This window comes from Aspergillus udagawae, assembly GCF_001078395.1.
Source record: "Aspergillus udagawae IFM 46973 DNA, scaffold_9, whole genome shotgun sequence".
NCBI classification, from domain to species: Eukaryota; Fungi; Ascomycota; class Eurotiomycetes; order Eurotiales; family Aspergillaceae; genus Aspergillus; species Aspergillus udagawae.
Window position 1 is genome coordinate 360613 of NW_025091272.1, and position 25742 is coordinate 386354.

General features: G+C 50.4%; 8 protein-coding genes across 8 annotated transcripts; 5 read left to right on the plus strand and 3 right to left on the minus strand.

Moving 5' to 3' along the window:
• Positions 1 to 47: 47 nt before the first annotated feature.
• On the minus strand, positions 48 to 1609 carry Aud_010369 (putative 3-beta hydroxysteroid dehydrogenase/isomerase family protein; the record flags this gene model as incomplete). Its single annotated transcript, XM_043295212.1, has 3 exons — positions 48 to 636; positions 691 to 1327; positions 1378 to 1609. The coding sequence occupies 3 exons, from the start codon at positions 1607 to 1609 to the stop codon at positions 48 to 50; spliced, it is 1458 nt and encodes a 485-aa protein (XP_043151147.1).
• Positions 1610 to 4140: 2531 nt separating this feature from the next.
• Positions 4141 to 6001, plus strand: Aud_010370 (MFS transporter; the record flags this gene model as incomplete). The annotated part of the gene is made up of 4 exons (XM_043295213.1): positions 4141 to 4457; positions 4513 to 4889; positions 4946 to 5222; positions 5278 to 6001. 4 exons carry the CDS (start codon positions 4141 to 4143, stop codon positions 5999 to 6001), a joined length of 1695 nt encoding a protein of 564 aa, XP_043151148.1.
• Positions 6002 to 6152: 151 nt separating this feature from the next.
• Aud_010371 (nuclear telomere cap complex subunit Ten1) lies at positions 6153 to 6689 on the minus strand (the record flags this gene model as incomplete). Its single annotated transcript, XM_043295214.1, has 2 exons — positions 6153 to 6516; positions 6604 to 6689. 2 exons carry the CDS (start codon positions 6687 to 6689, stop codon positions 6153 to 6155), a joined length of 450 nt encoding a protein of 149 aa, XP_043151149.1.
• A 510-nt stretch (positions 6690 to 7199) lies between these two features.
• Aud_010372 (ESCRT-III subunit protein SNF7) lies at positions 7200 to 8035 on the plus strand (the record flags this gene model as incomplete). The annotated part of the gene is made up of 4 exons (XM_043295215.1): positions 7200 to 7374; positions 7435 to 7639; positions 7690 to 7895; positions 7953 to 8035. The coding sequence occupies 4 exons, from the start codon at positions 7200 to 7202 to the stop codon at positions 8033 to 8035; spliced, it is 669 nt and encodes a 222-aa protein (XP_043151150.1).
• A 641-nt stretch (positions 8036 to 8676) lies between these two features.
• Positions 8677 to 10546, minus strand: Aud_010373 (chromatin structure-remodeling complex subunit RSC7; the record flags this gene model as incomplete). Its single annotated transcript, XM_043295216.1, has 3 exons — positions 8677 to 9256; positions 9315 to 10404; positions 10498 to 10546. The coding sequence occupies 3 exons, from the start codon at positions 10544 to 10546 to the stop codon at positions 8677 to 8679; spliced, it is 1719 nt and encodes a 572-aa protein (XP_043151151.1).
• Positions 10547 to 13842: 3296 nt separating this feature from the next.
• schA (serine/threonine protein kinase SCH9) lies at positions 13843 to 17048 on the plus strand (the record flags this gene model as incomplete). Its single annotated transcript, XM_043295217.1, has 3 exons — positions 13843 to 13913; positions 14268 to 15569; positions 15617 to 17048. 3 exons carry the CDS (start codon positions 13843 to 13845, stop codon positions 17046 to 17048), a joined length of 2805 nt encoding a protein of 934 aa, XP_043151152.1.
• A 4377-nt stretch (positions 17049 to 21425) lies between these two features.
• Positions 21426 to 21932, plus strand: Aud_010375 (uncharacterized protein; the record flags this gene model as incomplete). The annotated part of the gene is made up of 2 exons (XM_043295218.1): positions 21426 to 21663; positions 21751 to 21932. The coding sequence occupies 2 exons, from the start codon at positions 21426 to 21428 to the stop codon at positions 21930 to 21932; spliced, it is 420 nt and encodes a 139-aa protein (XP_043151153.1).
• A 2943-nt stretch (positions 21933 to 24875) lies between these two features.
• On the plus strand, positions 24876 to 25474 carry Aud_010376 (uncharacterized protein; the record flags this gene model as incomplete). The annotated part of the gene is made up of 2 exons (XM_043295219.1): positions 24876 to 24882; positions 24924 to 25474. 2 exons carry the CDS (start codon positions 24876 to 24878, stop codon positions 25472 to 25474), a joined length of 558 nt encoding a protein of 185 aa, XP_043151154.1.
• Positions 25475 to 25742: the final 268 nt, after the last annotated feature.

Consider the following 25742-nt stretch of genomic DNA (forward strand, 5'->3'; position numbering starts at 1 on the left):
AAGTATGTTCCCGCGAGAACCTCATTGATAGACCAGATACTACATGGTCACAGCTTCTTCAAAGGAACCACCAGATTCACATCCACCCCCTCCTCAGAAACACTAAGCACCCGCTTCCTGCCAACCGCAGCAACAGTCTCCGCTCCAGCACTCCGATTCCACTCCAGCACCTGCTTGCACATCCCCTCCAGCGTCGTAATGGGCGCAACGTAGCCCAAGCCCCCGTCGGCAGGGGCCATGCGCGCGCGCGAGTCGTCCGCGAAAGTATGCACGTCCGAGATGGCGAATAGAGCGGGTTGGAGCGGCGCCAGATCACCCGTGATCTTTGGTAGGAGACGGGGCAGGTAGAGGTGCTGCAGGAGGGCGTACCATTCCAGCAGATACGAGAGAAGCAGGAAGGGGACGGGGGGGACACGCGGGAAGCGGATGGGGGTCTTGGCAAGGGTGGTCATGAGGAGGTAGATGTCGCTGAAGGCGATGGCGGGGTTGGGGTCTGTGACGGTGAAGGCCTGGCCGCCAATGTTGGGGAACTGGGCTGGGGATGCGGTGTGCTCGAGCAGGCGCTGTTCGTACAGGAGGTGGGCGATGGAGACGTTTTCGGCGTTGACGAAGCTTTGGATGACGGGGTAGGTCCAGCTGTTGACGGAGTTAGGCTTGCGGTCTTCCCCCGAGGGGATGGAGGAAACGTACCTGGGAGCTCCACCCTTGAGCAGATACATTCCCGTGATGGTAGTGTCGCCGACGCCGTAGATGCCGTTGGCGGGTCGAATGCAGCCCGTGCGGAAGTTGGATTCGAGGCTGTCGGCGGCGCGGACGATGCGCTCGGCCTCGGCTTTGGACACGGCGTAGTTGCCGAAGAACTGGTCGTGCTCCTTGGGAGTCTCTGCCGCATCACTGATAATCTGCACGACGCCCTTGGGCCACTTGGTCCAGGGTGCGATCCAGAACGATGGACGGCGAAGCAGCACGGATCCGGACGAGGTCGAGACGAAACAGCTTGCGCCGTATTGCTTTGCCGCGGTCAAGATGTTCCTAGTTCCGTCGACGTTGACCCTGGTGCAATATTGGAGAAAGGCCTTGTGTCTCTCTCCGGGTCTGATCACGGCGGCATTGTGGAAGACGGTCAATGGAAGGCTGGCGACCTGCTGCGGCCACGGTTGCGCGAATACAGCCCGAACGGCCTTTGCATCGGTGATATCGATCTTGACGAAGGCCACTCCCTGGTCAAGGATCTGCTGACGGGGCGACTGAAGATCCAGAATTCGAACCGCAGTTGGGTCCTCGCCGCGCGCAAGAAGATGGGTTACAATCCAATTTCCAACAAGTCCTGAGGTCCATTAGCAGTTGCCTTGGATCAATTGGTGGGGTTTGACATACCTGATCCGCCCACAACAATGTATCGTCTATGTTGCTTTGGAGGAAGGCTCTTGCCCACATCTATCGGAGACTCAATCGCCTTTCTATATGCTTCCTTGATTTCCTCAACGGTCCAGCGGCGAGGAGATAATAGACGAGCTTCCTCCGGGACTTGAGTCATTGCTCGGTTGACATGGTAGAGGTACAGGGCGACCAGGGCCACAATACAAGCAGCGAGAACAATGGACGACATTTGGCAGGTCGGCGAGCTCAAGCGAACGGATTCGTCTGGATCGAAACAGAGTGTACAGCAGTATCACCCTGACTGAAGAAGTCCGTCCGATAATTGATATGAAACAAAGCTAATAGCCCGATTGCCAGTAGTGACCTAGTCGCTCGTGGAAGGCTGTAGGGGAAGCAGACGAGTACTGATTGAAGTGGTAGTTCTCAAAGATCTATCAACCACATAGTGAGACGTTCAGAGCCCCAGGGAGCGAAGCACAGGTCGAGAAATGTGTTGCTGAGGTTGAAATCATCTACTTTCAAGGCCACCGAAGCGAGCTAGGTCGAGACTCTTAGTCGCTTCGGTTAGACGAGCGACAAGCCTCTAATCCACATGATCCATATTTAGGAGGTGACTGGATCTTGCCCTTTTCATCGCGATATCGTTAACAAAAATAGGTCTGATGAAGTCTGAAGAGGGGCAGATATACTTCAGTCAATCAATCCGAGCAGAATAGAATGCTCTTGGACAATTCTATTGTCAGGTGTCAATTGCATTTGCAACATATAGTGAGTGGGGACTGGAGACCGCTCCACGTGCTTCAGTCCATAGTGTACAGCAGTACCGTAGGTAGTACGACAGTACGCTGCCCCTGAACATTACACTAGAAGAAATTCAATGTCTATGATTCGTGATGTCATGCTGTGCAATCTTTATAATCATTAAAGTATGCCTTGACCTGTCTGTGAGTTTCTTGATCAGGTACAAATTAGATGCCTGCCTGAAGTATCTACCAGATACCTCTCTCTTCAGTGATAGAAAGTATAAAGTACAGGTCTCTTTGGGAACCTTACCATGAAAGAGCAGTGTTTCAAAGAACAGGAACATTTCTGATTGGCTGAACTTTGTGGGGAAACGGATCGCTTAGAGAGTTTTGGCTACTTTTTTGATGTTACCTTCCACTGTGTTGATTGTTGATGGTGCCAGAGCCTTCTCTCTGTACAAAGTGCAATGTTATCATTTAGTCGTGCTGAACTGCTGCTTATTTACTTAAGAGAGAGAGAGAGAGCATTTCTGTCTACGAATTCTTCTCAGTACTCGGTGAAGGGAACAGACAGCGAGCACCCTTGAGATACAAGCACCAACTAAAGTGACTGACCATCATCCAAAAAACATGTACTGTATAGACGGATAGCAGACTGGGTTGATTTACGTCGTAGAGCCGTCGATGACCATCTGAAATTAAGAATCATACCCAACGGTGCATATACGGATGCCCTATTGCCTTTGCTACGCCAAGTCATGGTGGACGTCTCCTTTCATCGGCAAACCGGCATCGCGGCAAACCGGAACCTGGCAATTCTAAGTGGTCAGAGCGAACAGACCCGTTCACTTCTCGAGCCAATCAACGAATCCTCTGAGCGGAGAAAAGGCCGAGTAGTAGAGTCACATTCTTTCCAGACTCTTGTCTCCAACTCAATATGGAGTATCTTCTACTACTGTACTATGGGCTGGGACTGTGGAGCGTAATCTGGAATCCGGATATCTGGGGTCATCGATAACCTTCTTTCAATCCCGGTGGACTGTGATTGAAGTATCCAGTCTGGAGTCTCTGGACTCTGGAGAGTCAATATCTCTGCTACCACGGAATTCATTCCGAGCTCAATCTTGCACCATCACATATCCACTACCACTGCCACTTGGACGATGATCAATCACCTCATTTCCAGGGTTCGTACATACACCATGCATCTTGGCTACCAGTCTCGTGGACAGCTTGACTCTTTTATGATTAGACTACCTACCTGGGCTTCGACCATGCGGGGGGGCCAAGTTGTTGCCGACATTACCAACCGAAACTATAGCGTCCAAGCACTTTTGGCCTCGGCCTCTAGCTGTGTCGGTCTAACAAGGAGCAAGCAGATAGCCTAGTATCTAGATAGTCCTTGAGGTTGAACGCTGCAGATGTCGATATCTCTATTCTTCACTCCCAACAATCTAATCAAGATCATCTACCTCTCTACTATAAATCTCTAAATCTAATCTCGTTTTAGAACAAGCCAACTCGGTAGTCTACTATTCGATATATCCATCGTCTTGAGTCATTTCAGAGTCTAGTCCTTTTCTTCTTCTAGTTTGCATGATGGTTTCTACCTGAGGCCCCACCGGCCCTTTTCCCCTACCACTCATCGTGTCAGTCGCTTTCACACCTGCGAAATTATAATGTCCATCATTCCTCTTTATATCTGTCTCGCTTTCCTGTCTGTTTCAGGTCGAATTGTGCATCACTGCTACCTATTGCTTCATTCGCTTTCCATATAGACCGCGATACTTTCTGCTCCACTTCAGCAAACGTTGAATCTTCGCGAATTATTCCCATGAAGATCATACTTGGATTGCGCAGAATGAGGGATTGAAACTATATAACCAAAAGAATCTATATTGGCGACTGTACGGCAAATCAAATCTCGCTATCGCCTTCGGCCCGGATCGCAATCCCAACCGAAAGGCAGACTCAACAAACAGAACCAGTCGATCCCATCTCACTTCAGGTAGATGAAATGTCGCAATCTAAGAGATGGCCTGAGCACAGCCAGGAAGAGGCCTTGCCGGCAGATGTAGAGTCCATTGGCGAGTCAACCACCTCCGACGATACAGTCGACCAACTGGAAGCGCTGCGGACAGTGAATACACGAGCATCACGACTGTCAGAGCCATCTCTGACAAGAAAAGTGACATCGATCGGTACCACTGGCACCACGGATCCCAACTTCGAGGTTGACTATGAGGGTGACGACGATCAAGCGAATCCGAAGAATTGGTCGTTCCAATACAAGGCCATGGCTGTGGCGTTCTTGTCCTTCAACACATTAGTAGTGTGAGTGTGTCAGCTCGTGGTTTTGGCTGAGAAGCAACTGACTCGCCTGTTCCAGTGTCCTCTACTCGACCTCTTACACCTCTGGCGTAGCAGCTATCGCGTCCGAGTTCGACACGTCAGAGACCATCGTCACTCTGGGCTTGACCTTCTACCTGGTTGGTCTAGCCGTCGGGTCGATGTTCATGGCTCCGATGAGCGAGATCTACGGCCGCAAACCGGTCTCCATCGGCTGTCTGTTTGTTTTCACCGCCCTGATTATCCCCTGTGCGCTCAGCAAGTCCGTTGAGGCACTCATCATCGTCCGCTTCGTCGGCGCCTTCTTCGGTAGTGTCATGATCTCTAGTGCTCCCGGTATGGTTGCCGACCTGGTGCAAGATGACAGGCGAGCCCTGGCCATGTCCATCTGGAGTATTGGTCCTGTGAACGGCCCAGGTTTGTTGTTACCCGCCTGTTGCACGACCGCACCGCAGAGCTGACTAGAACACTAGTGCTGGGTCCGATCATTGGCGGTTTCGTGACGCAGTATCTGGGCTGGCGGTGGATGAACTGGATTGCCCTCATACTATCCGGAGTTGCGCTGGCTCTCTCGTGCGTCATGAGAGAGACATATAGCCCTGTCATCTTGCAGAAGAAGGCGGCCACACTCCGCAAAGAGACGGGCGAATCACGCTGGTGGAGTCGCTACGACCAGAAGATGAGTCTGCAAGAGCTCTTGAAGCTGAACCTGGGCCGCCCGTTTGTCATGGCGGTCACCGAACCCATTTGGTGAGTTCGCTCCCTGCACACTAAGGATCCGTTCCCATGGCTGACATTCGACAAGTATCTTCTGGAACATTTATATCGCCATCGTGTACGGCATCCTATACCTCTGTTTCACCGCTTATCCGATCGTCTTTCGTCAGATCCGCGGCTGGTCCCTGGGTCTATCCGGACTTGCCTTTTGCGGAATCGGCACTGGCTGCCTCATCACCATCGCCTGCGAACCGCTGATCCGCCGGCTGATCAACAGCCACAAAATCGACCCGGAAACGGGCAAGGTGGCCCCCGAAGCCATGGTGTCCATCGTCTGCATCTCGGCCGTCCTCATCCCCGCCGGCGAGCTCTGGTTCGCTTGGACCTGCGCCCCGGCGTCCATCCACTGGGTCGTCCCCATCCTTGCCGGCGTCCTCTTCGGCGCCGGCAACACCGGCGTCTTCATCTATGCGTCCAACTACCTCACGCAGAGTTATGGGGTGTACGCCGCGTCGGCCATGGCGGGTAACTCTGTCATTCGGAGTATCTTGGGTGGTGTGTTGCCCTTGGTGGGCTCGTATATGTACGCGGGGATCGGGCCCAACTGGTCGGGGACGCTGCTAGGATTGCTCGAAGTGGCCATTATCCCGATTCCGTTTGTTTTCTACAAGTACGGGTATAAGATCCGCCGGAAGAGCGTGCTGATTATGCGCATGCAAATGGATCAGATGCGGTTGGAGGGGAAGCGGAAACGCCTGGTGCAGCGCGTTGAACCGAGCGCGGCAGCTGAGCAGGTGAAGATGGAAGTTTAGTCTTCTCAACACAATGTCTAGGAAAAGTGATTTACCCACGTATAGAGGCTGCATAGTTCATTCAGCATAGCAGGTAACCTAAATATCAATTATGTTTAATGATACCAACCACAACGAATCAAAACCAAACTAGACTCACCGACAGTCGACTTCAATCCGGCCTCAAAATCCTCCGCTCGACCTCCAACGCTTCCCTCAGAACCCTTTCATACTCGCCCAGCTCAACCACACCTGCTGAGAAAACCATCACAGCCTCCACATACACTGGACTTGACAGCCTCAGCTTGCGGAGGAGGATATCATGATCATTGCAGTCCGAGCCCCAGCGCCTCACGTAACCCACGACATTGACCCAGGCCCCGACACGCAGTTCTTCCACCGTCACAGCTTCCAGAACCGCGTTGACATCGACGGCCACACAGGCGGGTTCTGTTCCTGCATTGGAGGAAAATCTACGGCGGGGATAGTCATGTTCTAGGATTAGGTGACCTGAAGCGATGTGATAGGTTCTCACGCTGTAAGCGTATCAGCTAAATTACGGAGTGCAGTAGACATGCTAATGTCCTAGAGAAGTCTATAGGCAAATGTATAGTGAGACGCACCAACCGAGAAAGCGAACTTTGGAGCCTGGCGGGAGAGAAGGGAGGTCGGACAGAAAGGCCCGGGTGGAGGGGAGAGGGCCGTTCATCCCTCTGTAATCTTACAGCCAGGTCATTCTCACTATTGTATGATCTGAGGATGAATCCGAGACAAGAATCGATTGTGAACGATGTTAATGAAGAGGATCGATCTGTAGAGAGACCACGTGACGTCCCACCTCCGATAGGCTTAGCGCGTATGTCATAGGACCTTCCGCCGTGACGAGGGGAATCATTCTCGCCCTCTGCTCTCTGCCTAGATAGCAATTACGCATGCTTGTTATCGTCTGTTGGTTGCAACCAGGCAACGGCCATTTTAGTTCATTTATATCTCCCCTTACTAGATAACCCTATCGCGGAGTCGATATCTACATCTCGGACACCCACTCATTTCGGTCCATCCAATAAACCCCTCCTCTATCTGGCTGTTGTCTGCCTCCACCGCCTTCGACCGCTTTCCAGACATATCAAGGCCAACGATAAGCCTCCAACTGAGGTCTATCTCGCTCAAGCTATACCACACCAAAGTATAAAGGATTGAACAATACTTCTTAGTCATAATGTGGTCCTGGTTCGGCGGTGCCGCCGCTCAGAAGCGCAAGGAAGCGCCCAAGAATGCGATCCTCCTTCTGCGAGGGCAGCTGGACATGCTGCAGAAGAGAGAAAAGCACTTGGAGCATCTGATGGAGGAACAAGAGGCAGTCGCTCGAAAGAATGTCTCGACAAATAAGAATGGTGCGCGTTGCCTTGGAGTTTGTTCTTGTTAGGGAACACAAGATTGACTGTCTGCCACAGCTGCCAAAGCCGCTCTGCGAAGGAAAAAGGTCCACGAGAAGAACCTCGATCAGACAACCGCGCAGATCGCCCAGCTCGAGCAGCAGATCTACTCGATCGAAGCGGCGAATATCAACCAGGAGACGCTGAACGCAATGAAGGCGGCCGGCGCTGCCATGACACAGATCCATGGCTCGATGACAATCGACAAGGTCGATGAGACGATGTATGTATTTTTTGCCATAGACATCGGGCAGGCAGATGCTGACAGGATAGGGACCAACTCCGGGAACAACACCAGCTCAGCGAGGAAATCGCACAGGCCATCACGAACAACCCGCTGGTCGAACAGCCCGACGAGACCGAACTGGAGGCGGAACTCGAGGGACTCGAACAGGAGGTCATGGACGAGCGCATGCTCAAGACTGGGTCGGTGCCCGTCGCCGACCTCAACCGGTTACCTGCCGCCGGCAACAGAGAGCGTAAGCACCCACCAGTGGACTTCCCATGGGGCACAGCTAACCATGCAATGCTATTAGTCGAATCCAAAACAAAGCAAGCGGAAGAGGAAGACGAAGAGGCAGAACTGGAGAAACTGCGCGCCGAGATGGCCATGGGCTGAACCTGAGCACTTCATCTGTCTCCCCTCCGTCTTTCCCTCCTCACGTCCTCTTAGCAGTCATGCATATACCTGAATGGACTGGAGTTTGCCCCGCTTCCGTTACTTTTACTTTTGAGTTATCCAGTCGGCGTAAATCGGTTTGCTTTGAGCTACGCGACTTTTCTCTGTCATATTACGTCCCCACCCGATGGCTGAACGAAGTCTTATGTCCTTTTGATTAGCATCTCATTTGTCTACCCGATCGGGATTGAATCTGTTCTAGTACACCGTTAGGTAATGGTCTCGCCCATAGATACAATACAACCTGCAACTGCATTTCAAGGAAGTGAGTCTACGAGCCCAATACCTATTCGATATCAGAAGGAATAGAATTTCTGTCTGATGAGTGATCGATTTCACACCCGGACCTACCGCTATAAAAAGTAAAAGACATAAGATTAGGACACACGTAAAATGAAAAAAATGAGAAAGCACCTTTTGTTCTCCTTTTCCTTTGAAATACAGACCCTGCCCATGCCAGATATGATTGCGACGTGATAACGTTGAGAGAATGAGGATGGCGATGACGACGACGATGAAATGGATTGAAAATGAAGAGTGACACTTGGCTGCTCCGCGACTCCGTGGGGAAGAAAGGAAGACTACGGAAACCAGGCATAGCTCTTCAGCGGCGTCGTACGTTGCCCGTCTATCGCTTCGCTGCGCCATTTCGACTTCCATTCCCACTCGCGGGCGGCGGCCTCGACAAGCGCCTCCTTGCACTCTGGTGGCAGCTCCGCGAGGATCTCTGGGCCGACGAACTCCGGGTGCAGGGAGTCGGCGGTGCTGATGAGGCCGTTGCTGCCGAGATCGTGCACGTCGCCGTCTGGGCCCGGGACGCCCATGTTGGAGTACGGGGGTGTTTCGAAGATGGTGTCTTGGATTGCGAACCGGCGGGAGAGCGCCGGGGGAATCGTGGAGAGAATGGTTTGGGGCTCGGTGTCTGTGAGCTCTTCGGTGGTGTGATCGGCTGGTTCAGCCTCGTCCGTCCCGTTCGTCAGGCTCAGCGTGGATAGTCCCTTGGCGAGTCTGGCGGCGACCCGGGGGTCGGGGGGAGGAACACGCTCCCAGCGGGCGTGCGATGGCTGCATGATCTTGGGGTAGTGGATAGCATTGGTGTGGATGTCGTAGACACCTTCCAGATTCGCGCGGCGCGCGTTCAGGATCAGCGAGTTGAAGGAACTAGTAAAAGCATTAGTGATTGACTTGACGGACGGACAGAAGGGTGGGGGGAACATACCTGGCCTCCCGAGCATGCTCAAGCATCCAGTTATCGCCAGTCACAGTCACCTTGCGCTTTTTGGAGTCGATCGCCTTGCCGGTGGGTAGCGGAAGAGACGGGGCGTTGGTGTGGTAGACGCTGCTGGCCCCGTGCCACGCCACGTACTGGTTCTTGTTGTACGGCTCGCCTGGGGGGGGTAGCTTGTCCTCTGGGACAGCAAGCTCGCCCTCGACATCCCCGCGCTCTCGCGCGGCCTGAACGTTGTAGTCGTCGATAATTTTCCGCCCACCAACAATAATCTTGGCACCGAATTCTCGAAAGACCGACCGAGCCGTCACGACACCGATGGCACGCCCCTTATATGAGTGAGGGATAACCTCTCGCTCGATGAGATCTCGTTTAGCCTCATCGTCGATGATAATCTTGTACAGGAGTTTGTGTTTCTGGAAGAAAAGATACGAGTCCCTGAAGCCAATGCAGCGTGCTGGTTCCGTCGACAACATGTAAAGCCGATCTCCGCGGTTGAGGATGGTAAACGTCCGAACCCGGTATTCTCGGCCGTCCTTGAGCACGCCGTTCTTGTCGACCTTGGTTTCGCCCTCTGGATCGGGCGGAAGCGCCACCTCGTCGTCAATAACATCCATCATGTTTCCTTCCTTGTCGATCGGCACCTGCGTGACATGCGATGGGCCCCGGTTGCGCGCCCATCTTCCACCACTAGCCGCAGGACGACCTCGTCGTCGCTTTGCCGGTGTGCCTGAATGCGCTGGCGGCGGCGCACTGCCGTCCGGCGCATCCCAGTCTGGAGGACGATTCTTGGGCGGACGACCAGGACGACGTTTCCGGGGAATCGCTGAGACACGGCCGAGGCTTTGCGTGGGAGTGTCTGCTTGCGACACGGGGTTTGATTCCTGAGCGGTGGGTTCTGGAGCGGGTGTTGCTGGTTCTGGTGCTTTCTCTTCCTCCTGGGGTTGTTCTGGTTGAGGTTCGACGTCGGACTCTTTTTCGGAGGGCTCGCCGGGGTCCTCAACCGGGGAAGATTCGCGTGACGGGGGCGCGTCTGCCATTTCTTCGTCTGATGCGTCTGGGAGCGGTGGCGGTACATTTTCTACAAACGACTGGTTAGTACCTGGATTCGCGCGGTAATTGTTTTGAGCAGAAGAACAAGGGGATGAAGACAGTAAAGGATAGGCAAGCATACTCATTGATTTGGCAGCTGCCTGCGCAGCTGCTCTCAATTTCCTCGCCATTGTAAATCAAGCGATGATGTCCAATGCAGTGAAGCTTGAGATGGTCCGATGCTGGCAACGGATCTATCCCCAGACACGGCCTCACTGCTGGGATCCATTGCGACTTCCGAGCTGCACGGAGTTTTTTTCTTCCGAACAGCGCGCCGCGCGTTGTATGCCTCAGGCAGTAAATGCCATTACCACGTGCGATCCAATGGCATGAAGCCCTAAGCCCTAGCCTGCGTGGCGTACTCTGTAGATTAACTAATAAGAATAATACCGGCTCGGGATCGTCGTGCCCGATGATGTCATTACCGAGATAACCGTTCGTCCTGTGTTGCCCAAGGCAAGCCTGTCGAATCTATACCGATCTCGTCGATCACTCTCGTACCTTATGTTAGCAGCTTACCAGGCGTACCTGATGCATCGTAAATTGGCATCAAGATTGCAGTACTTTTTGCTTAAAGAAAGATGGTCTCCTGGGAATTTCTTTGCATCAACCATCTTCGCCACTGAAAACAGCTGAGAGAGGTTCTCTCTACCTCAACATAGAATAATCAGCTGTCAGTGACTGGCCAATGATTCGTGGGTATTATCGGAGCTCTGCATGCCGCAGATCCCCTTACACGACAGAACTGCAGCTTGCAGATGACCTGCCTCTTGGTCGAGTACAAGTAGATAGCTCCTCATGCACGATCCTCCTTGCCGAGGACGGAGTTTCCTTTGGCGATTTTCTTAACAAGGCAATTATTGGCAGGTAACATTCCTTGAGGGGTCTGGCCTAAGCCATTTTTAGGATTTCTTTTCCTGCGAGTTGTTGTAGGTGGCTGCGTCCATGCATAGACGGGAAATGAGGGATATATGCCACGGGGTACAGGGAGGGGACCTCGATCGGAATCTATCGCCATGTACCAGGACTTGGGTGTCAAGGTGCATACAGCCCAGGAATGTTTTGATAATACAAAAGTACTAGTCTATAGCAAGCTCAAGCTTGAGCACGATATGAGCGGCTGATCTCTCGTCAAACCACATATCTCAATGGCACATGAAGCCGGCAGCTGCTCCGGCATGGTGTAACAGCTTGGAAGTGTAGCTTTATACCTGCTGAAGGCTGAACAGCTGCCCTGAACTGGTGACGGGTAGATGTAAGGGAACCATTGCCTTGGGTAGCCCAAAGTGAAATATCAAGTTTTACTGTTTACCAGCCTATTTTAGTGTAGGTTTTCCAGCATATGTGAGGTGAGCTCTGTGCGGATGCTTTGCTAGTTGCCATGAGAAAATAGTCTGCTGTTGAGTAACCACCTTCCGCAGGGCTGCGTATGGTGCTCAGTCCTGTAGGAAGTTGAGAACAGGTTAGTTGTGTAACCGTCAGCCTGGCTGAGCTGAGATCAGCCAAATATTACTCAGTTACTAATACCAATGCGAGAGATCTCCAATGGTTGAGAAAATAGCGGAGTAACTTGTTATCAAACCCCGCCATGATGGAACTACAGATGTCTAATTTGAAGGTATGAACGGACGAACAATGCGAGCGCATCGAGTAACAAGGCTGCACTCTGCGCACTAGAATTGACCTTCACCGCAGTAACAACGACCGCTACTCCTCGGATATACCCCACTCAACTTGGTAAAGGAGGGGTTCGCGAGTGGCGGAGATGCAGTGCTAGAGTGTAGATATGCGTGAGGAAGAGGGGAAGGAGGAAGGACTTGACGAATTGATAAGGCACAATAATATCGCCTGCACTTTGGAAACTTTCTTTTCCGAAGGCAGATTCAGGTACCTACCTGTACGGCTCAAAGGAAGGCTTCAAGACGCCTCTCCATCAGTGCCTTGAAACTTTGGAAACTATGCATACAGCCAGTTCGGCGATGTCCGCGAAACTTGCATCTATTATTGACACATCCCGAGCCGTCAGGGCTGTCACCGACATATTTAATTCTTGCCACTATCAGAAGGGTCAGGCTCCTGGGGCTGCTGACCCCCTAGATATGAACCATATTTGGTCGTATCATAGTATGGATCAGGTTGAGTCCAAGACTCTCCCGTCCTGTGGTTCGGTCAAATTAAAAGGCAGTCATTCGCTCATGCCAACTCCACTTGGTGAGGCCTCATTTTCCAGTACCCAAGTATGATCGTCTCCTGAAGTCCCTGAAGCCGCTAACAAGCTGACCGACTGAGGAATTCCAAGTATCTGAATACCGACTACATACTGGCTATGTACTGACTCCGGTAGAAGATCATCGTCAGATAGTCATAACAATTTCCCTACTAGACAGATAGATTATGGATGAATTTCCATATGCTTATGATCTTCTAAGTTTATGTTACCTATCTCGCGAATGATATACCTTACACCATGTTTTTGTAACATGTAGGTAATGCTCCTATTTATTCTTGCCATCTCAGCGATGACTACATAGCCCACATGTATCTACGAGTATCTGTACCCCCTTACCTGTTACCATCCAGGATCCATGATTTCCAGTGTTTTTAATCTGCATTGTAATCAAGATCCCTCGTGCAGCTCGTCTCATATACGGAGTAATTCCCCTTTCAGCCGCTGCAGGTGACTGATCTAAGTCCTTCACATCGGATGGCGACCTCAGCGTTTTATGTTCCCACGCCACCCGTCAAACGGTGATACTGTTGAAGAACCATAATTACTCAATAATTCATCCTAAGCCTGCGCCATTCTTTCTTACTATCAGGTTGTTTCTTAATCTCAAACAAGTCTCAAGTCTTCCGTGGTGGCCCATCTGGTGCTCTGAGTAATGATGTTCCTCGATATGATTCGAACACAGTGAAATAACTCAACCCACCAGGTCCCATACTTCTTGTCCCCATTCCCAATCAATCAGAAGCCTTTCCGATCCTTTCCTCCAAAGAAGAAACCTAACTCGCAAAACATTGTCTCCTTTGACTCTCTAAGCAATAATCTTTTTTCCTTACTTCTCTTCTTCTTCGTCGTCCTCCTCTTCTCAATCCTATTCTTCACCAACTTTCACGATTCCATCTCGCCAAAGCGAAAAACTAATAAACCTCATGCACCAACTGTAACCTGTTTGGTGCTCTTCCCTACCCGATCGGATCCATCCTCCTTCCCGCAAACTTCCTTAGCTCGTCATTGCCCAGCGACGTCAGTCACAGCCTTTTTTTGTCGGCTCCGCTACACACAACCTTCTCCGTCTAAGTACCTCAGCCACGTTCTTTGCCTCCAACCCCACCATCTCGATTGAGTCGAGTCGAGTTGCATCAATTCTTCATCCCTTTTGCTCGCTTTCGACACACACCTCTGGACTCGAATGGAATCTCGATGATGGCTACTGCTCAGAGCGGAACAGATTTGCCTGGTGATGTGGATTTGGTAAAGCGGCCGGTATCGCGAAAGTGAGTACTATCTGCTTTGTTTGTCTTGCTGTTGTCTCGTCTCCCCCGTATTTCGATTCGACCTGGAAATGGAAGAATCAGCTGCTTCTAAATCTGGGATTTGAACAAACAATATACCCCCCCAAAAAAAGAGAGAAAAAGGCCCCGCAGAGTGATTTACCACATTGTTTCGTCTCACCCCATTCTGTTGGCCTCAGGCTTGCTCATTCTTGGGACTTGTCGCAAGACTTATGAACAGCAACAGAGCTTCCCGCCCGGCTGTTGCTAGTTGCGCCATCGTCCCATGCTCTCCTAGTCCTGAAACTCTATGTTTCTTCTGACAGCTTCTGGTGTGCGGCTTCTAACTTTCTATAGCAACCACCAGCAGGACGACGACAGCCAAGATACAATTGGTTCCAATCGGTCGACACCTTCTGGCATCGCAACTCCCAAGCCAGATCTCTCAGACAAACGTCAACCATCCATCATGCACAGTTATTTCCAGGTTGGTCTTTCTTCTAGTGATGACAACCGCCCTTCCAATTCCTGGCTTCCTTCTTCTGAGACTCTTGCTTCCACCAACGGTATCCAGCCGGGTGCACATGCCACAGATACACGGGATGGTCAAGGCTCTGGACATAATTCATCTTCTGCGGGATCGTTTGTCATGATGGAGCGCGACGAGGCTTCGGACATGAATGCCTCTTCGGGTTCCCCTGACAAGAAATTTGATACGCAAGAAATCTCACCGGGGTCTTTGCCTCCTACGAATTTGCCCACTCCCCCTTATTCCTCCGCCTGTTCCCTTTTGCAGAAAGAGTCGGAGGAACCCGAACTGGCATCTTCGGCCCCCGAGAAGGGCATGGGTTCTATTTTCACTGCTTTGAAGAGCTATCTCGCTCCATCCACAACCACCACTGCATCTGAATCTCAAGCACGCCGTCACACCTCCCATCCAGTCTCTAGCATCTCCGACGACCCCGTCCTTGCCTCTCACTTCTCCAACCCTTCCCTTCCTGCTTCTGCAGATTCGTTCAGTCTGACGGAAGGCCCCCTACTTGACCACGAGAAACCACATCTCTCCATGTCATCTGAGAACCTCGCGAAGCTAACTGGAAACGTGTCTGATCTTTCTCGTCCAAAGAACACACCTCCTCTCACCCCTCGCGCCATGTCCAACGAAGGGTCCGAAGCTGCTAAGAACCAGCCTGTTACATCATCATCATCGTCGTCGTCGTCGCACACTTCCTCGGTGCAGCAGCAGTCCGACGAGATGGCTACGTCCGCCGACGAGATTGCGGGCAAACTCAACGATGCGTTTCCTTCCCCGTCAGAGACACCGAAGGCAGAGCAACAATCTGGCCCTTCTGTCGGCTCCCTTAAGGGAAAACTCTACGTCAAGATTACTGAAGCCCGCGGTCTCAGGCCAGGCTTTGATCCGTATGTGGTATGCGTGTTTGAGTGGAACGAGGTTATCTCCAAGAGTGCCCAGGATGAGGAAGAAGCGTCCATCGAGCGCCGAGAGAAGGAAAAGGAGAAGTCCGAGCGCGAGGCGGGGCGGCCGATATCGATTCCGATGAAGAGCCGCCAGAGCAGCAACAACAGCGCAATGGAGGGTCACGATTTCAGGGGGAAATCGCCCGTCACGGATCCGCATTGGAACCACGAGGCGACTTTGTATGTTTCCTCGTCCGGTCGCTTGTATTACTTGCTAACCAGACCAGTGACGTTCTTGGAGAAGAGTCGGAGATTGATGTCTCGGTTTATGATCGCAACAACCAGGAAGCGTTCCTTGGCCACGTACGGCTGTCCCTGAACCTCAAGGAGGACCACAGCCGGTTGGAGGGCTGGTTCCCATTGTCGGCGCGCGGAGCCGGCGATTCTCAGATCTCCGGCGAGATCCACCTGGAGATGCTCTTCGAGAAGACGGACAAGAAGCAGGTGGGACCAAATGACTTTCAGATTCTGAAGCTCATCGGCAAGGGGACGTTTGGACAGGTGTATCAGGTCATGAAGAAAGATACGCACCGGATCTACGCCATGAAGGTTCTATCGAAAAAGGTGATCATTCAGAAGAAAGAGGTCGCTCATACACTAGGCGAACGCAATATCCTGGTTCGGACTGCCATGGCGGCTTCTCCCTTCATTGTTGGCCTCAAATTCTCCTTCCAAACGCCCACCGATCTGTATCTCGTGACAGATTACATGTCGGGTGGCGAACTGTTCTGGCACCTGCAGAAAGAAGGGCGCTTCCAGGAGGCACGGGCCAAGTTTTACATTGCCGAGTTGATTCTAGCTCTCCAACATCTGCACGACCACGATATTGTTTATCGTGACCTCAAGCCCGAAAACATCCTCCTCGACGCCAATGGACATATCGCGCTGTGCGACTTTGGTCTGTCCAAAGCCAATCTCACGCAGAACGATACCACAAACACATTCTGCGGAACCACCGAATATCTGGCTCCCGAGGTCTTGCTTGATGAGCAAGGGTACACGAAGATGGTCGACTTTTGGTCGCTCGGCGTGCTGGTCTTCGAGATGTGCTGCGGGTGGAGCCCGTTCTACGCGGAGGATACCCAGCAGATGTACAAGAACATCGCGTTCGGCAAGGTCCGCTTCCCTCGGGACGCACTCAGCACGGAGGGTAGGAATTTCGTCAAGGGCTTGCTGAACCGAAACCCCAAGCACCGTCTGGGCGCCAAGGGAGATGCGAAGGAACTGATGGCGCACCCGTTCTTCCATGACATCGACTGGGAGGCGCTCGCCCGCAAGGATGTCATCCCGCCCTTCAAGCCCAAGCTCAAGTCCGACACCGACACGTCCAACTTTGATCCCGAATTCACCAACGCTCTTGACAACAGTGCCTCGCTGAACGATCGTGCCGCTGCGTTGGCTAATGGATTCATGCCCGCCTCGACGCCACTGTCGCCAGGAATGCAGGCCAACTTCAAAGGCTTTACCTTTGTCAATGAGACCTCGATCGATCACCACATGAAGCACGACCCGAGCGACCACATGGACGAGGATCCGGAGACGTGGCAGCGGGCACACCACCACGGCAGCTCCACCGACCAGCGCATGAGTGGCATCCACAAGAACAACGACGGCGGCGAGCCGGGCATCTTCAACGTTGATGATAATTTTGATATGTGATAACGTCCTCAAGATGCATGACACTGGAGTTTATTTGCTTTTCTTTTCCCAACTTTTGCATATACTACCTTGTTTCCGTTTTTGTACATGCCATCAATCCGTGGGGTGTTTCAAGACCTGGTGCTTCTTTTTGTTGACCCTATTACAAGTGAGATGATCAAACTTTTGGCTCCATCTACGACGACGTTGTGGACGAGATTCTGTGGGCGAGAATAATGATCTTTCGCCGTCGACCGGCTTTCATAAGCTTGATGGCCCAAGTGGCTTTGCTTTCTCCATTTTTTCTTTATCTCTCAACTTTACAGACCATCCGGATAGATGGGTTAGATATCCATTTGAGCCAGGCTACATTCTGCAAATGCGTTTTTCCTGGAGGTTGATTGGCTACCGCTTTGATCTTTTCCGACAGAAACAGCAACGGAAATTCCACACATCCGTTTGACTCGATTGCTTCCTTTCTGAGGTTGCCCTGGAAGTGTTACTGTTGAGGTTGCTCGGTTCAGATAGCCAGGTAGCTAAATGAAGGTGACCCAGCAATCGCTGGTGTTGAATGACCACTTCCATGTTTAGTAGGCTCGCGTGAGAGATTAGAATACAAGCAAATTGGCACCGTACTGAACCATCAAGCCAAGACAGGATCCGTCCTGATCAACGTTAAAGAGACTCTACCCATAAAGGTCGAGGAAAGCAGCAGCACGGATCTGGAACCGCTGCGCGTATGCTGGGCAGGAGATCCCGTGTTCCACTGCGGCCATTCGAGCCATCATGCGTCGTTAGACTCGGTGAATTAGGTAGGAGATAGTTATTCTTTGACATTCATGAAGAAATTGTCCATTGCAGTAGTGTGTAGATACATAAACTTTCCACTCTAAACGGTTGTATTCGAACTTCTGATGATTTTGATTGTCCAGTCTGGATATAGTATTCATGAGCTAGTTATTCGGGTACTATCCAGCTCTTTGGGTGGTCGTCTGTAGCTTCAGATTCATGGTTGTTCTCATCCCTAATTCTCCTTCGGATTGATATGGAGAATCCTCGGCGCCAGTGGGTCATACGGCGGACTGTTGCTACAATGTGGACTTTTGGATTTTTTACTGTTTGTTGCATGTATTACCTACTGTCACTACCTCCACAAACTTCCTATCCAATATGTAGTAAAGCTTGGTTGCTATAGCAGCATACTAAAAATGCATTAGAGGTAGTATCTTCGCGAACCTAGAAAGACATAATTAAATGCTTAAATAGTATGGATATTGAATGCTTGTATATCGCAGTAGTTCATTACATAGTACATTAATGGTTGAGTAACCTAACTTACCTAAGAAAAATGTATATATTTATATGATTAGAATGAACTCCTTAGTTCTTGCTGTTTATCTATCCCATTTCTAAGTTACTGTTATGCCACTGGAGATATAATTATCCGACGAAACTAATACAATTAAGCTTCGATTCCTATTAAAGACTAGACCTAAGTACATGGTATAGAGCCATTAGAGCCTCATCTGCGGCAAGGGTATCTGATGAAGCCTGTCATGCATTGCTGTATCTGTTGAATATGATGCGTGTCTTTAGTCTGGATGGTGACACGCTTCGTGTGAATGGCGGCAAGATTAACCACTATTAATGATATTTATTAGTACATTTAAGTGTAACATTTGCAATGGAGTTCTGTACTTGTAAACTCCTGGACTAGCATTGCTTCTGCTGCCTCTTGCAAGGCCACCAAGGCAGTTGCCTGCCACGGCCGCGCTTTATTATCAATTGAATGGGCAATTTCTCTAACCAGACGCTGGAAGGGGCGCTGTAGGTCATCTTTTATGAAAGGCTCAGCCAATTAAAAAAAAATTCCGCTGAAGGAGTCCGTTGTGGTGATTCATTTCTAGATTGAACTTATGTCGTTCTACTTGCGTAATAGCAAGTTTGAGTTTGGCCTGGTCAGTTGTGCCTTATTATATGTTGTCTGGCTTTTGACCTTCATCTGGTGCTGGACCTTGAGTTTCTGCTACAGGTCAGCCTTTCTTTGGGCCATTCTATCATTTTGTTCGCATTCTTGACTCGATATTGCTCAAAATAAGCCGATTTTGCCCTATTTCTCTCCTTCTGGGCTTCTGACTTCTTATTATTCTCCCTAAGAATAATTAGCATTTGCTGTGATGGACCAATGGATGTTGCCATACCCTAGATAAACAGGCTTCTCATGGTGTTTACGACATGAAGCGAAGCCTCCGAATTGAGACGTTGCTGACTTGATATAAAGCAACCTTCCCCATAGAGGCCCATAGAAGCTCTGGTCATTAAACGTGATCATAACCGGGGTATCCGGCCTCATTGAAATCTTCAACGTGTGAGTGTTGCTCCACTGGGCCTTTTAGTTTTCGTAGCAGTGGGTGGCTGGCCGAAAGCCTGGTTCCGTCAAGAATAGTCTCAAGCCGTTCTACGTCCTTGATTCAGGAGCCCAGCTATGCCAGTATCTCCGTCACTAGACTCATCAACAGTCTGAGCCAACTCAAAGAACCGAGGTGAAGGTATGCTCTTCAATGCTATTCCATGCTTCTGGTTAAATTTGAAGCGTTTAACCTCAGCGACGGCGAGCCGGACTTCCGCAGTGGCTTGTTCAACTTGAGTAGTTGCTTTCGATACTCCTTTCGTGCTCGGCTGACTCTCATCTGCAACTTAGCCTTCATTTTCTACAGTGAATCGCTAGCTCGCAAGATCTTCCGTTGGTCGTTCCGTACCTTGTTCTTCGCAGGTACGATATGCTTCTGTTTAGGGTTGAGCAAGGCTTTTTTTGGCCCGGTACCCTCTCATTTGCATCTTTCTACGAGCTCGCCTCGCCGCCTTAACATGTTCTGGCAGCAGTCTCGAGTACGACCAGAACGAGTCTGGCGTTTAGTCTCCGTCTGGGGTGCAGACGAAGCCACCTCAGTGGCCACGGGGGAAGAAATGAGAACGGAAGGGGCGGTTTCATCCAAAGGCCAGTCACGAACGGTTTCTCCACCATCCAAGGCCCGAAGGCCACCCTGTTGTAGAATGTTCCTAGAAGAATTAGTACAAACTGAAAAGAAAATGAAGAAAGGAGCGAAAAGAAGGCAGAAGAAGCCGAAGGAGGTACTCACATATCGTCGTCACTGTTCCAATGCGAGGACTTCCCAGCGTAACACTCGCACTGGGCCCCTTTACTGTGCCAGATACAATTTGCACATGCGCCTGCGAACAGCACTCGACGTTTGTCGTCATCACCAACGACTTCCGGCGCCGCAACACATGATTGGAATACTCCCCCATTTTTCGCACATTGCGTGCAAGCTTCGATTGCAACTTCGCCGCGACGTTGCAACAGAAAAGCATCCCTATGGCACTGGTTCTTGAGTTTCTTCAAGGCATTTGCGTTTCTTAGCCGCGCACAACACGCATGACTTCTGAATGCGGCCCTTCTGTCATGATGAATACGGCGGTATTCTCTCATATGCTCCCTGTTTCTAGCTTGCTTGCTAGTCAGTCTCTCTCTTCATAAATTTAGCGCATCCAGATTCGATCTGCTGGCAAAGGTAAGTGGCATTGAATCCAATATTTCTGTATGAGTGTAAAATTGAAGGCTCTCTTCCTCGGGTCCTCCATCAACTCGCTCGCGAAGACATCTATACCGACATCTTTGTCCTCAGGGGCAGGCGCAGACAATGCAGTGTACGAAGCCACCAGGCGAGAAGACGTGGTCACCGGGGAGACAGACATCTCATCTACCTATCTATATGTCAACGACAAGAGGCGATGAAAACCACATGACCGTATTGAGGGGGGAAACCACTGACGGAAGTAGTTGCATCGCTTGTCTCCGCCATCCAAAAGGCCATAGCATCTGACTGCCGCGCAGCATAACCAGCAACAATCTCGAAATCTTGTGCTTTAAATATTGGACAATAGCGATAGAGGAGGTCCATCTTGTTATCATTCGAAATGGCCATGATCTCACTGTCAGTATCTGGGAATACTTCTGGTGGATCATAATCATCATCCATTGGTTCGTAATGCTCGTTTGAGAAGGATTCAGGCGGTTCGTAGTCATCGTTCTGATCGTTATCGGGCGGAGCACAGCTACGTGTTTGGGCACTTCTTAAGTAGTGTCCCCCTGTGTTTTCTGGTTCACTCATTCTTGTCAAATCCTTTATCTTCATCCTCTTTTTTGATCTGCTGTGTTCATCGTCGTCTGTCTGTCTTTTCCTGCTTTGAAGATCTTGTTCGCTCTGTCTGTTCCCCGCTTCCAGGGAGCACTCTTCATCGTCCCGAAAGTACAGGTTTCGTAGCGTTTCCAGTTGAGTGACGGTCTGCCCAATGCTCAGAGGGTTCGTCCTCGTCCTCTCATGTTTGGTCACTTCGATGGGAACGGCTGGGCCGGATACTGAATGGCGAGAAGATATCCTGCTACCGGGGACCAAGATTAACCTCCGACACCCGCTAAGAATACATGAGGACCACAACAACCGTTTTGTCAAACTTCTGTCTGAGATGAAGAAGGGCCGCGACGGCTCGGGGCAGGCGGAGGTGCATGACGTGGGTGCCCCTGGCGGTGACAGCCAGGGGATAGTCTCCTTCAATGAGTGCAAGGCTATAACTCGTAAGTAGGCTATGCCAGCTGCAGTTCAAAGAGGCAGCGCAGATTGTTGTTTGGCCGATGCAGACACATCGCCCTGAGAATTCCAAGGCCGGAAAGTCGTGCAGGGATGCCACCAGCTGTGGGAGTGCCTTGATCATGTTGTTGCAGTCTGTCCACCTCGATATGGTATGTTCTTGAAGAATCCAGGCCTTTTGCGCGTCACCCTGTCCCAGGCGGTGCATCCGCCCCACCGCCTGGAACAGGGTGTTGAGGTTCAGTGGTGGTTCTAACAAGACGACTTGGCTGCATTGTCCATGAAGGTGCAAACCGTGAGCACCACGCTAGTATGAAGTGAGAAGCACACTGCAGTCGCTATCTGCCGTGGTAGAGCACTCTGCCGCCTCACGGCAAGCTCCATCATTCATTGTGGCCCGGATAGTCTAGTACTTGACATCAATTGAGTCAAGGAACATCTCCACAATCCACATCACCATCGGCCAGTCAATAAAGAGGAGGAACTGTGGTAGTCGCCCCTCCCCTGCCGTGCGAAGGAGACCCTCTTGATAAAAAATCCGCAGTAAGTATCGCAACTTGACTGCATCCGTCATTAAATAATATGCCTGCCCTAGGTGGGTTGTTGGAATCATATTGCGTGTCCCCTCACACGTCCGCCACCAAAAATCTGAGAACCCCCGGTCCCGGCGCTCGATGCTTTTGCTGGTAGCTGCAGCCATGGTGTCCGTCTCATCATCTGCACGGCGGTAGTAATCGTCTAGGGTCGGACTGAAGGACAGGTGACAGAGGAGGCGCATGACATGCCAGTCGAGGTGCCCCATGTGATTCCCGAAGCTGCAGGAGAACATCCATTAAAGCACGTGTATAGGTTGTTTGGCTTAAGGGGTGAGCGCAACAGATATAAGTAGTCGGCGAGGGGTAGGGTAGAGGCAAAGATTTGCAGAGAGGAGTAGAGCTCTGATGTTGCTGGCTCTGCTACACTTACAAGAGAGATGATACTCACTAAGCTTGAAGTACTGATTGTGAATGTAGTCAGTGAATCCAATAAATCCAACAATAAAGGCAGGGTGTGAATGTAAGCTTTAAGAAACATACTGTATGTTTGATGACAAAAGGTATCTACCCTTCATGAAAGGGGTGATTTGATGCAGTGGATGTTAAGACTCCCTCTCTAAACATTATATGACTGCCACTGCTTGTTTGACACTCTTACTTTTCCTGTTGATACCGAAGAGCGTCCAGCCAATTATACTGTTGTTGTCGAAACGCTGTTGAGCTGTAAGCAGCCCTAATCGCTACAGTGCTCCGTGTCTTTCGAAGCTGCCAACTGATTCGATGCTCAAGGCAGGCCAGCAAGCATGTTTAGCTGGTTGACAAGGACTCTAAGTAGACTGATCAGGCTCCAATTCCTCCTGTTTGCAACTCAGCATGTCCTGGAGTTTTGTTTGTGGTTCTGGAACTTTTACTGACTCTAGTGAACGAAGAATAGCTTGTTCAGAAGACAACTTTCAAACATCCTTTGATATCTCTCTCTCATTGCCTGAAGGTTGATTGTCTAAGATGACTTGTTTTACTGCTAGAGTAATTACGCATCTTATAGAGTCAGTGAAATGACACGCTACCTTATATTCTCATTGGAAACTCGTTCTCCAAAAGGACAGATTCTATTCTCTAGTCCACCTTATCTTCCTCCTGCACTACTGTTTCTGCATCTGTTTATCTAGAACTGAGCAATGGACTTACAGACTTTCGAGCTCAGGTAGCCATTACTCTTAGTTGTCTGAGGAAGTTACCCCTGGAGGAGGACATTGAATGGATGGACAGAAGAGGAGGAGCGAGACAAGACGGGAATGAGCAGCCGAAGTATCTCATCGTAGTAGAAAACATGATGCTTCAGCTGCGAGTTCGTTGCACCAGGAAGGAAAGCTTCCGAATAACTCTCGACTTTGGCAAGATTTTAAGAATGCGGCGCCCAACCTCTTCTTCCCATCAGGTCCTGTTCAAGGCTTACTGCAGGATGATGATGGCTTAGAGTTTGGGAGGACCGTAGTGAAAGAGCTGCATAGTCAGACATACTGTCTTAGATATTATGTTTTTAATCTTGCAGATGTTGTCAGTGACCCTAGAAACCAATATCGGCCTATTCTAGAGTAGTTTGAGCTGAAGACGACCCTCCTCACATATCGAATATTCTACCGCTTCCACTACAGACGACGCTAGATATCTTAAATTTCATTCCTGAAGATTGATGCTGACCAGTTTATAGTAAGAGTGTCGAGAATCCCGCCGGTGTAGCAAGGCTGGACGGATGCATCCAACTGCTGCATTCTCTTTACCAGAAACTCAAAGACACTTAATAACATGTACAAGTCCTTATGATCTATATCTTCTTTCAGCATGCTCTTTATTAACTTTACATTGATAGAAGTATTGCCTGCTGTTTATGCAGCCATTCAATGAGCATGCCATTCACTCCTCCCTAACAATAAGTCCAATATCTGGTTCTTTCACCTTCTTTGCCGGGCTTACCAAGTAGTAATTGCCTCTAGTTCAATGAAATGAGTGAATCTTGCTTCGCTAAAAGGGATTGCTAGATGTGAGGCTAGTGAAACAGAGCGAGATGCTTGAGGTATATAAACCCCCTTGACCCCCAAGTAATCTGCGTCTCTTTTCTCTCCATCAACTGTCTCATATTTCAATGAGGACAAGCCGTAAACCAATAGCCTATACATGGGCTTCTGGATCTCCCGTTATCTTTGATATACGCCAGGCGTCTCGCTCTTTGCCTCTATGGCTGCGTGCTGCTTCAACGCAACCGATGCATCGGAATCAATATCTTCCTAGTTATTTTCGGAAGTGGCAAGATTGTTTGGACCCTCATCTTTGAACTCTTTCCAGGTTCAAGATTCAAAGTATGTCTTCGGAGTGTCTCATCCAGATGGAAGATATTGACTGTTCACCGGGTGCAGTCCAGGCTGCAGAATGAGAAGTTAAGTCGAGACTTACCCGCAGTCAGCGCAGCTGCGTCGTGCTCCTCGATCCCGTCCGCACGGTGGATTGGGTCACGAAAAACGGTAAGGAACTCCAAAAGGAGTTGAAGAACCACGTGCCGCTGTGACCCCATACTTTTCCAAGCTCGGGGTGAAGTAGCTAGCGAACCGTGTAGCTAATGTGCGAAAAATGGTGGCGTTTTTCAGTCTTGTGTCTCCGCGCCCGAAATGTCCAGTGTTGACGGCAAACGGCGTGGTCTGACGAAACACTCCCAGATACCGACAACGAGACCATGGCCATTCCGAATGATAACGAGCACAATCAGCCCATATCCGCAACAGAAGTTGTTGCGGAAGTCCGTGCTACACAGCCCGAAGCTGAACCAATTGGCACACACAAACTTGATCACCCTGATCCGATACGACGCAGAGTAGGGTGTGGCCACGCTGCGGCTGGTCAATACCACGATTACCAACACCAGACGCAGCATATCCGCAGGAGCTCGAGGTTCGCGAGGCTCTATAAGATATCTGGCTGCAATTTGATTTCCGAAGATTGGCCTGTCCAAAACGCTCTGTACGCGCAAGGACTTGTCGACCTTTTTTTACCGGACAAAACTCCAGTCAACAAGTTGTTGTCTCTGTTGTCTCGGATCAAGGACACAGAACAGCTTGAGACCGTTCTTGATGGAACCCAGCATTCTGCTCCGGACATTGACTGTCAGAGACCTCTATGGAGCGGCACTCAAACATTCAAGAATTCAACGATGCCCGGCTACCGGGTCCTGGTAGCGTTTAAGTCGGAAGGCTATGAGCCTCTTTTTTAAATTCGCTCCCTGTCGTCTTAGTGTCATGTCATGTGTCATCAGTGTAGATAGTGTCACCATACTTCAGCTTTATCTCTCTCAGCGCTTTATGGCGTAGACATAGTTTGATCGGCTTTGATCGGGTAATTATTGTAGAGCGAATAATCCATCTATGTCGAACACGGGCATAGAGCTTCAATAAATTGAGTACGCCGGCAAAGCTTTCCGAACTTTGTCATTTATTGCTCTAGATAGGTTGTCATCAGTCATCTATGAGAAGGTCAGCATT